This window comes from Vulpes lagopus, chromosome 6 (assembly GCF_018345385.1).
Source record: "Vulpes lagopus strain Blue_001 chromosome 6, ASM1834538v1, whole genome shotgun sequence".
NCBI lineage: Eukaryota > Metazoa > Chordata > Mammalia > Carnivora > Canidae > Vulpes > Vulpes lagopus.
In genome coordinates, this window is record NC_054829.1 from 78,007,141 (window position 1) to 78,019,985 (window position 12,845).

Genomic DNA, 12,845 nt, shown 5'->3' on the forward strand with positions numbered 1-12,845 from the left:
CCTAAAACAATTTTTGGGAAATCTTATGCTCTTTGTATACTATAGAATGAAAAATGTTTGTTTTTATTTTCCAAATATAAAATATGTTGAACATACTCTGCAGAGTTAATGAACATATGTCTCCTATTCACCTGAAAATCACTGATATAAATTTCAGCAAAAGTAGTATTAAAATTAATTGAGGTATTACTGTAACTTTGAAAAGTGACTTACGCTGCCTGAGTGTCATACTCCTTTTCTGTAAATGAGGATTTGGGATTAGCTCAGTTGCCTGCAGGTATGTTCCTTAGAGTCCTGTGTTGAGACTGAGTTTGTATGTGCATGTACCAAGCTCCTCACTCTTGCTTCATCCTAAACTTTTCTGCTTTATCTGTTTATATGGAGTTTTGGAAGACTTTTGCTTATAAAACTCTAAAAGTAGTAAAAATACTAAATTAGAGTTGAGGTCCATTATAGCACTAAATTTGGAAGTGTTGCATTTAAGAAATTTAATTTTCTTGGAAACAGTATTTTAATTTTTATTCTGAGGATGTCTTTTTTTTGGGTCAAACTAGAAGATACAAATTTTTGAATACAATTTAACAACCTCAACAACAACAGTTGAACACGTAGGAGGAGGCAGTACAGTGTAGTCCTTAAGAGCATGGGCTCTGGAGTCAGATTACAGTACAGGCCAGAATCCTGGTGTCACCACTTACTTGCTCTTTGGGTTTCTGGTTTAACCTCTTCAGATCTATTTTTCTACCTTCTTTTTTTTTTTTTTTTAATTTTTATTTATTTATGATAGTCACACACAGAGAGAGAGAGAGAGAGAGGCAGAGATACAGGCAGAGGGAGAAGCAGGCTCCATGCACCCGGAGCCCAACGTGGGATTCGATCCCGGGTCTCCAGGATCGCGCCCTGGGCCAAAGACAGGCGCTAAACCGCTGCGCCACCCAGGGTTCCCATTTTTCTACCTTCTTTAAGGGGAAATAAAATGCTTCTTTTATACAGTTTTTAAGAGGATTAATTGAGATAATGCATGTAAAGGATTTGATAAGTGCTTAATAGTCACAGTGAACATTTACTGGAAAATTTTCTGTGTACCAGCCACAATGTTAAGTGCTTTGCATGCATTTTCTCATTTAATTCTATAATAACCTCAAAAGAGGAAGCTGAGACATAGAAACTGAAGTAAGTTGTTCAAGGTCACAGAATAGGAGGTGGAGTTAGGATTTGAATCAAGGTCTTGAATCCAGAACGTTTTTCTTAGTTCTTATTTATTAGAGTTTATACCAGCCACGCTGTAATTTTATTTTATACCGCAGTGTTACTGTTAGTTCTTTTATTTTAAAAATGTTGTGGTATCCAAGATGATCACCCTCTCAGTCAGCCGTTAATGTACTGTTGACCATTGAACAACATAGGCTGAATTTGAGGATTCACTTACATGAAGAGTTTTTTTGATAAATACAGTACAATACTGTAAATATATTTTTCTTATTTTCTTAAGAACATTTTCTTTTCTTTAGCTTTCTTTGATATGATAATATAGTGTATCTAATATATACAGTGTACCAAATATGTGTTAGTTGACTATTTATGTTATCAGTAGTTAAGTTTTGGGGAAGTCAAAAGTCATACGCAGATTTTCCACTGGGCTGGGGATAGTGCTCCAACCCCTGAGTTCTTTAGCGGTCAGCTGTGGTTCATAATGAAGACTTGTTGTACCACACACTTTCATTAACATTGAAAGGGTACTGGTATCTTTCTAAGACATTTTTTTTGTTTTTGATAGAGCCCTTTTACAACAAGCTAATATTCCCCCAGGGAATTTTATCATGATTTTATCGTGGTTACTGGTCATTGAAAAATTCCCTGAAACCAGTTGTGACATGTTAATAGCAAAGGAATGTCAGTCAATAAAATTGAGTTGCATGTCTGATAACAAGTGTGCTTAAGAGTGTGCCTTCTTGTCTGAAAAGAAGTCCTCAGGAGCTTATCTTTACTCAAAATAAAGTTTTTTAAAAATATAACCTTTCAATCAGTTTTAATTAGGGAACAACCCTTTTTCCCTTTTTTCTAGATCTTAAAACTGCACAAAAACTATGGGCCTAGAACTTGTTTCCATGTGAAGTCTCTCTAAGTGATACGAGCCACAGGGCGAGACAGATCCTTGGCTTAGGTAACTGAACAAAAAAGTTCTGAGGCCCTGTAGAATCTCCACCCATGTTTGGGTGGGTGTCTCAATGCACGCCATTACATATCTTGGATTTTCCAACTGACTTCCCAAATGTCTTTCAAAGTGATAGGCAGTCTATATAGTTTCAGAATAGACCCAGTCAGAAGAGCCTTTCAGGCTTGGCATTTCTATCTTTGATTTAGGGTTAATAGTGACCTACTAAGCAGATTAGCTGGATATTTTCTGTTGTCCATTATGCATAGCTGTGCTCATATACTCCTTGATAGTATCAAAAAACTTACATGTTCTTTTTAATTTAATTCAAGGTAGTAAACATTTATTTATTTATTTTTTAAAGATTTTATTTATTCATGAGAGAGACAGAGAGTCAGAGACATAGGCAGAAGGAGAAGTAGGCTCCCTGCTGGGATCCCAAACCAGGGCTGGATCTGTGGACCCCGAGATCATGCCCTGAGCAGAAGGCAGACGCTCAACTGCTGAGGCACCCAGGCATCCCGTAAACATTTATTGATATCTGTCACGTAGAAGGCATTGTACTAGGTTCTGGGGAAGATATGGGTATTCAAACACATCTTTTAATATAGGAGAGACTGTGAAGAATGATGTAGAGATAGAAACCAAGTGCTATGGCAGTATGGAGGTGGGGAGAGAGATTTTCATTATGATTTCTTGATAGTCTCTTATGCTTTAATAGTAATCAGTAAATAGTTCTGAATTAGAGGACAGATGGTAGAACTAAAATGTTGAAAACAAAACATGTTAGCTTTGTTTTTTATAGATGTAAGAGATACAGAAAAGATGAATGAATTTTTCTTAATTATTTTTCCATTGTTGTATATTTAGAAAAAAGTGGAGCCATTTGCCAGTGTTCTTAGTTTTCCATACCCATTCATTTCAGAAATCAATAAAGTTGCTGTACTTACAGGGGTGAGTAACCTTTGCCAACTTTTCATATCATTTAATTTTTTTACATATCACATTGATCAGTGCTTAGATTAACTGAATGAATAGACTAGTCACATAGCCTTATTTTCCCCATTTGAAGCAGTTAGGTGCCTTATTTGAGGTTATGTCATTAGTCTGAGAAAGAGCTAAACTAGAATATTAATTTCATCATTTTTAATCTACTACATTATGTTTCTCATAAGAAACTGAAGAGAAATAGAGAATTTGTCCTACTAGTTCCTGCTTCCAACTCAAAGTACTCTTTTCAAAAACAATGAAATTATTTTAAAGCAATGAGCTCACTTAGTACTGTGAAGACAGAAACCACACTTTTAAAAATATCTAGTCTGAAAAGCCAGGAAAGTCGAAGCTGTAACAGAGTCATACGGCTCTTTTTCAGTCTTTTTGTGTTACTTATAAACATTTGTTTGTAATGTATTTATAAATTGTTAGAGCATTTTGATTCTTCTATATCTGCCTCACTTTCAAGGAAGAGATTTTTTTTACTTCTAGAAAGGTGGAGAATATAGCTGTTGGAATGCTATAAAACTTGAATGATTTAAAGGAGTGATACATTTTCACAGTAAAATCAAATGGCATAAATGGAATATACAGAAAGACAATAACTAATCCTGTGTTTTTCTTTTGAATTTTCAGACAGCTGGCTAAATTTATTTTAAGTTTTTAATTCTAGTTAGTTAACATACAGTCTTATATTTCAGGTGTACAATGTAGTTTTGATTTTGTCATTTCTTAAGTAATTTTTCCTCTTCTATATTGGTGATGTCTCCATTTAAGTTAGCAAAATTGAATATATTTTAATCTTTTACTTTTGGAAGATGATATATTGAAGGCATTGAAGAGTTAGGTTGAACCACTCTGGTTCAATGTGTTTCAATGTGTTTCCTCATGTGTTAGTCAAGAAACACCTTAATCACCTACAAAGTAAACTTGTTCAGGATGCAATATCTCTGATGCGTCTGATTAGAATTGATGCATTTTCAGTTAAAAGTAAAACCACAATTTTTACTTTGACCTGTGATATTATTTCTTACAAAATACTTGAAAGCAGATTGAATTTACTTAAAGATTGATGTTCAAACTATTGTATTTATAGAATGCATCAGAGATTAAAATAGCAGAAGAAAATGGAGCTGCGTTTGCAGGAGGAACTAATCTGATTCAGAAGGTACAGTGTTGTATTCATGTTCATTAGTTATAGAAATTGTTATCTTTGCCATCCATTGATTTGTTACATGTGGAACCTAACCACTATGTAATGTAAATGGTTAGTAAAGCTTTGTATAACAGGGAAGAATTTTCCCACTCTTTTAAGTCTCAAAATCAAGCTAAGAAAAAACTATCCAGTCTGATACTAATTATGCTTGACTTATATTGTGATTTTTTCCCCCTCTTTTCTTGCTGTATGTTTGTGAGAGTTTTGTGAGTAGACTGGAAAGGGCAATATGACTCTTTGTGGTTTTGAGTGGGAGATTTAAAATGACATTTAAAAGGTAGCACTCATGAACATCATTATTCATTTTTTGAAGCTCAAATATTTGTTTTTGCCTTCTTGAGGTGAAAGGTGTGATTAACTTTACAGATCACAAAGGATAGTATCTGACCTCTGTAGTAATATGATACTTTTTTTTTTTGTAATATGATACTTCTAATTACTCTTTTACTCTGCAGCCACTTCAGAGTTGCATAGATTCCCCATGAGGCAACAAGTGGTTATGCTGCTTGTATTGAGAAAGTAACAAAGAATTTGTGGAGCTGAATTGCAATCAGAACATTTTTTTTTTTTTTTTAAGAGGTGGGAAGAAGAAGCCTGACTGTTGAATTTTGGGAGTTAGTTTTGAAAATACAGGAGATTTTCTTTAACATTCTCTAAAATCTTTCTCTTTTAAATTTAATTGTTTAGGTTATAGGAATACTTTTTGTATTTGGCGCAGGAGAAAGTATATGAAAATTTCTTTTTTTTTTTTTTTTAAGATTTTATTTATTTATTCATGAGAGAGATAGAGAGGCCGAGACATAGGCAGAGGGAGAAGCAGGCCTCCCACAAGGAGCCTGATGTGGGACTTGATCCCCAGACTCCAGGAACAGGCCCTGAGCCAAAGGCAGATGCTCACTGGTGAGCCACCTAGGTGTCCCTGAAAATTTCTTTGTTGCATATTCAGATTTGGATTTGGGGAAAGTTTGAACTGGGCCCTTCCTTTGGGATGTAGAAGAGTGTTTGTAGGGTTTTTTTTTTTCTTTTTCCACCCGCAATAGTACTCTAAATGTGGGGAGGATTCTGTATTTTTAAGGAGAGTCTCCGGAATGATTTTTGGGAGTAGCGCTAATGGAAAATACAAAGAGATTATGCTTTCATGCAGAGTCTGGCTCAAAGTCAGAGGGTGGTACCAGTTCTTTCTGATGTATGATAAACTTTAATCAAATTATTAAAATTCTTTTAATTTTTAAAAACTAAACAATACCACATATTCTTTGGAATTGGAGAGTAGAGCTTAATGTCTGGAGCCAGAGAACTAATAACTATTTTTATTAAATTAGTGTACCGCCTTCCATCTGTTTTTTTGTTTTTTGTTTTTTTTTTTTTCAGAAAGCATAAGAGTGTCTGGTAGAACTGTCAAAACAACAATGGAGTTTAAATGAAGTTAAATGTTAAGCAAGAAATTACTTCTCAAGAAATAAATGTCTGTAACATTGTTTATTAAATAAAACATATTTGAAAAAGTAACCCTAAGGAAAGCAAGTACATTTTGAAATTATTTGGTCAATATTACAGGTACAAAATTTCTCTTAGGGATATCATTGATGATCTATTACTAGAGGAAAAATGCCATCTGTATAAGGCATCACTAGCATATTCTTGCAGGTTATCACATGGAATCTTTCTTTTTAATTTTTTTATTTTTATTTATTTTATTATTATTTTTTTTCACATGGAATCTTTCAAAGCTCATCCATGTTATTTTTTTTAAAGATTTATTTATTTATTGGAGAGAGAGAAAGAGAGAAAACAAGCAAGCATATGAATGGGGGGAGGGGCAGAGGGAGAAGGAAAGACTCCTTAAGCAGACTATGTACTGAGCTCATGACCTGACCCAAAATCAAGAGTATGCCACCCAACCAACTGAGCCACCCAGAAATCCCTCATTCATGTTAATTTTCAAAGGTATTCAGGTTATGAAATAAATTCAATCCAGTTTTGTAAATAGTATCATGAGTGTAATTTTTTAACACATTCTGTATTTTTTATTTAGATTAAATACTATTTTACTTAGCACTTATAAAAGGTAAGGTATGGGGATCCTTGGGTGGCGCAGCGGTTTGGCACCTGCCTTTGGCCCAGGGCGCGATCCTGGAGACCCGGGATCGAGTCCTACGTCGGACTCCCGGTGCATGGAGCCCGCTTCTCCCTCTGCCTGTGTCTCTGCCTCTCTCTCTCTCTCTGTGTGACTATCATAGATTAAAAAAAAAAGGTAAGGTTCGGTGAATTTACTAAACTAATAGTCATTTAGGTAAGGCCTTTATTTAATAAATTCATTTTGTTTCATTTTGAGATATCACAAATATACTTGGTTGTGAGAGATTTTTAAATAATTTAATTTTTACTCCTCCCTAAAGCATGGTTTTTGTTTATATAGTTTTGTATTATTCCAAGATGTGATTTTAAGGTTAACTGTAACATAACTTTCACACATAAATTTAAAGGAACATGTCATAAAATCCATATTGGAAAGTAATCTTAGAGTAGAAATTTCACATGCAGTTCTTTGACATTTAAAAATTGCCTCTGTTTTCATATTTATATGAATGAGAGCTCTTGTGTCTGGAACTACATTACATGTGTTTGAGATCTGGGTCTGCTCTTTGTAAGTGCACAATCTGATTAATATGCCTTGAGACCTCAGTTTCCTATCTGGAATGTGTGGCCAACATCAGTACTGGCCTCCTAGAATTATTGTAAAGACTGGATGAACTAAATCATTTGACATGTTTAGCAGAATGCTTGGCACATGTGTTAAGTGCTTGTTTAATGCAAGTTATTGTTAAGGGGACCACAGTAAGTTATTTAGGGAGTAAAGAATTTGCAAAAATAAGAATAGTAACAGAAAGGTAAAATTCCAGAATCACTGTTTAATTTTGCCATGGTACAAGATTTTAGGGTTTATTGTGTAACCCCAAACTGCGTTTTTTGAGTGACATACTATGGTAATAGTATATGCAAAAAGAATCATTGGTAAAATATTTGTTGTCCAGGCAGTATTATTCTAAAAAGTTCCTTTTCTATAATCAAACTAAATGTTTTTGTAATCACTTTGTAATCAACTGTATGTTTAAATGGAGTATATTGTAGTCTAATAATTATTTTAGATGCTTGCCTACATTAAAACTGTTTTTAAAAATTTGTATATTATTATTATTTTTGCTATTAAAATTGAATTAGAGTATGGATAAATATATTATAAATGAATTTATCTTTGACCATCTCACTCCTCTTTTATTTTTAGTTATTGGAGGCAATAGAAGTTTAGTTTCAGTTCTTTGTGAAAATAATTATAGATTAGTTCTCTTGATGCTCTAAATTTAGGAAAGCAGTGTGGTTGCTAGCAATTTGAGTGTTTTTTAATTTTACATGTGATATATTGCACAATTTTTGGCATTGTTTCTATGGCCAGTTTTAATGAACATAGGAATTCACCTTTGTTAGGAGTATATGAGGCATGCACACATCAGTGCTATCTTCTAGTTTATTATACTTTTGCCTAGTATAACCCCATGTAAGAATTAAATCAGATTAATTTTTTTTTTTTAGGGATGTGGCAGTTTTTAAAAGAACATCAGGGCAGCCCCGGTGGCTCAGCGGTTTAGCGCCGCCTTCAGCCCGGGGCGTGATCCTGGAGACCTGGGATCCAGTCCCACGTCAGGCTCCCTGTGTGGATATAGCTTCTCCCCCTGCCTGTGTCTCTCTGCCTCTCTCTCTCTCTGTCTCATGAATGAATAAATAAAATCTTAAAAAATAAAAAATAAAAAAATAAAAGAACATCAGAAAATATTTTGATTCTAATGGTTTTCATAATTGGTAAATGTGTTTGTAAGGTCTTTCTGTTTAAAGAAAAGAATTGTGCTTAATGTCTGTTTTCTAAGTTCTAAGGGAAATTTCTACATTATACTTTATTTTTAGAAGGATAAAGCTTTTCATATAATTTATCTTTTTTCCCCTGATTTTCAGATTTTGGATGATGAAATTCAATCAGACTTTTATGTAGCTGTTCCAGAAATAATGCCTGAGCTTAACCCATTAAAGAAGAAGCTGAAAAAAAGATTTCCAAAACTAACTCGAAGTAAGGGAGAATTCTTTTTATTAATTTAATATGCTGTCAAAACTTTCTAATATATATATTTATTTATAAAACGAAACTGCTTATATGTAGAGTAAATAATATGTTCTAGTATTTGAATTTCATGTTGTGAATTTCAAAGAACATGTGGATTTGATTTTTTTCCCCTTTGGCATTAATACTGGTAATAATAATTTGAAAACCTAGTTACTTTATAATACCAGTTCTTTAAATTTAGGCCACATTCAAGTTTGAAATTAATGCCATATATTTAACCCACTAGATATGTTATTTTCATACTATTTTATACCTCTTTATCAATATAATATGTATGCTTGTATATGTCAGCATTCATGTATTTTATATACATATACATATATATATATAAAATACTTATTGTGTGCATGGCTCTGTAGATATTTCCCTTAAGGAACTTTCCCCTTCTAGTCATTTCCCTCTTATGAAATCTAGTAAGAGGTAATGTTGTTACATAAATAGCCATAGTGTGAGGTATTATATGATAAATTCACAGTATGCCAAATGTGTTCAGTAGAGGAAGAATTTATACATTGGTGGGGAAATCAGAGAAGGCATGCTGAAGGAGATAACATGTAACCTATAATTTGAGGGCACCTGGGTGGCTCATTCTGTAGAGTGTGCAACTCTTGGTCTCAGGGTTGTGAGTTTGAGCCCCACTTTGGGTGTAGAGATTATTTAAAAATAAAATCTTAAAAAAGAAAATAAACTTTAACTTTAAAGGGCACCTAGCTGGCTCAATCAGTAGAGCATGTGACTCCTGATCCCAGAGTTGTGAATTGAAGCCCTACATTTGGTGTGGAGCCTACTTAAATAAGCAAACAAACAAAAATCCTATACCTTGAATAATTGGATGAGTAGATTATTATTATTATTAATATTATTATTAATTTTAAAGATTGTATTTATTTATTCACGAGAGAGACAGAGGCAGAGACATAGGCAGAGGGAGAAGCAGGCTTCCTGCAAGGAGCCCATTATGGAACTTGATCCCTGGACGAGGATCACACCCTGAGCCAAAGGCAGATGCTCAACCACTGAGCCACTCAGGCATCCCATTTTAAATAGAAGAAATCTATTAATGATTTACAATGATATAAGTCAGATATTATAGGCCATGTACAAAAAATGTCAGTTAATTCTCTTTGGCTTGTAGCAAATGGTACCCCTACATTGAAATGTAAGAGAATAATGGAATTGTATTGGAAGATTGATCCCATATTGGGAAGGATCTTAAGTAAGATCCTAATAAACTTGAGCTTTTATTCTGTATTTAGCAGGAATTTCTTAGAAGTTTTTAAAGTGGGGAGTTCCTTACAGTTTTAATCTAGAAAGAGTTCGTAAGATATATTGGCACGCATCAAAACTAGAAGTTGGGAGCTCAGGTTCGGTGCAATTATCAGAGACTAATAAAGGTAATGTTAAAACTAAAGTCTTCATAATGAGACGAGTAAGGAGATAAATGTCAAAGATACTAGGTCTTAGGGCTAATAGTTAGGAATGGACAAGTTGAGGAGGAGGAAGGGAGGAGTCCTATAATGCTGAGATTTTGAAGCCTAGGGATCTCCTAATAAATTGATATTAATGGAAACAGGGAATAGATTTGGGAGGAAGAATAAGTTTATTTGCTGACATTTTTTTAGGTGTGCTGGATTTGAGATAAAATTTTATGGTATAAACAGAACAAGTATTTTAAAATTGTTTTAGTAGATTCATTTTCAAATTCTAATTCAAATTGAACTAATTCATGATATATGATAGCCACTAATACTTATCTGAATTGTAGATTACGTTCTGTATTTAAGCTAATTCAAATGTCCTCTCTGATTCTTTTATTGTTGTAGAGTTTTGTTTAATTTTGGTAACTTGCATTGAATAACACATCCTTATTAGAAATCAGATTGAAGTTTGGTGCTTTTTATTAGGGATATCCATTATGGTAGTGTTTATTGTCATGGAATCAGACTTCGAGTCTTACCTAAGGAAAACGTGAAACTAAACATTATTTTAAAATTTAAACTGGAATTATAGTTGAATTTGATGAAAATATCTCTCATAATTTTTTGTTTCTAATTAAATTAAGCTCATTAAAACCAAACAATACTAAATATAGTCAATTAAAAGTGAAACTGAATAGCAAATATATCGGTATCCAGTTATCTCCTTACTTTGCATAGTGAACTGATTTTTCACAGAAATTAACTTTGTCACCTTTGCTACTTTATCCATTTTCTGATAAATCCTCTTGGCTTCTACTTTCTTTATTCTTTAGCCTTGAGTTTTTTTTATTACTGCTTTCATCATAAACGTTGAGACTATTGTTTTTAGCCTGAAAGATTTTCAAATAACTTATTTCTTTATTTCAAATTAGAAAAGTGTCCCTTTAAAATGTTTATCTTTATTAATTGACTTTATTTCTACTTTCATGAGTCATGGTTTCCGTATACCTACCATGGTCAAGTTTCCTAGGTATGTAGTCCCTCACTTCGATTTGCTTTAACAAAGCATCTTGAAAAAATAGACCTTTCTCCTTCTATAACGTTTTCTTTTCTCCCTCCTCAGGATCTGTTTAACAGCACTGGCAAAACATTTATGTTCTTTAAACATGAAGACAAACGATTAACCTGTCAAAAATGTTAACACAGAACACACCAGATGTGTATTAGAACAAATGAGACTAAAAAAAAAAAAAAAAAAAAAAAAAAAAAAAAAGAACAAATGAGACTTGTATTATGCATTTTCAGAGCTTATTCTGATTTTTTTTTTTTTTTTTAGGAACATTTGATTCCCCTTATATCCAACAAAAGATTTTAGGGTAAAATAGAAACTACATTTTGAGCAAATGGATGAAAATTAAAAAACAAACAAGCCCCTACAGCTGAGCTCATTAGTTTCCCATTTTGTCTTACATTTTGTTTTACTAATGGGAGTGGGTGTAACTGTCTTGGCTGGATTGAGCGTGCACATTTTGCAGCATGTTTAATGCTGCATTTTTATTCATTTTATTTTAATTACGTAACTGTAGGCAAGTTCTCTACTTGTCAAATGCACACTTGGGTTCTTTTCCTAGTATAATGTCATCTTTCTTTGAAAAAAAGACATTTAAAACTTGCTTTTCAAATTTCTTGGAAGAAATTGGGTTTCATTTTGCTTGTCAACTAGCTTTCTTCTCCCGATGTAAATGCCCTCTGGATTGTTTCCTCTTTAAAATAGATATGTTTTTTTGATATTTTATATTTTTTTTATTGCTAACCTATCTTTTCATACTTATTAAACAAAAAATATGACTATGAAAAATATCTTAATGGAATTAGTTTTTTATTACACATATTAACCTATGAGTGGGTATTATGACATAGATGGAGAAAGTGGAATCCTTTTTAAACTATGCTAAGTTATTGGCAGGTAGGTGGAAGAGGGACATGATTAGAAAATTGGACTCACTAATGTGTATTCTTCTTAACACATAGCTCTCTCTCTCTCTCTTTTTTTTTTTTAGCAACCCTGATTCCTTATTTTATTTTATTTTATTTTTTTTAATTGGAGTTCAATTTGCCAACATATAGCATAACACCCAGTGCTCATCCCATCAAGTGCCCCCCTCAGTGCCCATCATCCAGTCACCCCCAACCCCCGCCCACCTCCCTTTCACCACCCCTTGTTCGTTTCCCAGAGTTAGGAGTCTCTCATGTTCTGTCTCCTTTTCTGATATTTCCCACTCATTTTTTTGTCCTTTCCCCTTTATTCCCTTTCACTATTTTTTATATTCCCCAAATGAATGAGACCGTATAATGCTTGTCCTTCTCCGATTGACTTATTTCACTCAGCATAATACCCTCCAGTTCCATCCACATCGAAGCAAATGGTGGGTATTTGTTGTTTCTAATGGCTGAGTAATATTCCATTGTATACATAGACCACATCTTCTTTATCCATTCATCTGTCGATGGACACCGAGGCTCCTTCCACAGTTTGGCTATTGTGGACATTGCTGCTAGAAACATCGGGGTGCAGGTGTCCCGGCCTTTCATTGGATCTGTATCTTTGGGGTAAATCCCCAGCAGTGCAATTGCTGGGTCGTAGGGCAGGTCTATTTTTAACTCTTTGAGGAACATCCACACAGTTTTCCAGAGTGGCTGCACCAGTTCACATTCCCACCAACAGTGTTAAGAGGGTTCCCCTTTCTCCGCATCCTCTCCAACATTTGTGGTTTCCTGCCTTGTTAATTTTCCCCATTCTCACTGGTGTGAGGTGGTATCTCATTGTGGTTTTGATTTGTATTTCCCTGATGACAAGTGATGCAGAGCATTTTCTCATGTGCTTGTTGG

General features: G+C 33.9%; 1 protein-coding gene across 3 annotated transcripts in view; it reads left to right on the forward strand.

Moving 5' to 3' along the window:
* The window catches only part of MRPL1 (mitochondrial ribosomal protein L1), a 96,475-nt gene that overhangs the window by 27,733 nt on the left and 55,897 nt on the right, over positions 1 to 12,845 (forward strand). For all 3 annotated transcript variants that reach the window (XM_041759660.1, XM_041759661.1, XM_041759659.1), the window contains 3 exons: positions 3,026 to 3,109; positions 4,245 to 4,316; positions 8,373 to 8,484. In XM_041759660.1, coding sequence (XP_041615594.1) covers positions 3,026 to 3,109; positions 4,245 to 4,316; positions 8,373 to 8,484 — 268 coding nt within the window. The remainder of the gene's footprint in view (positions 1 to 3,025; positions 3,110 to 4,244; positions 4,317 to 8,372; positions 8,485 to 12,845) is intronic.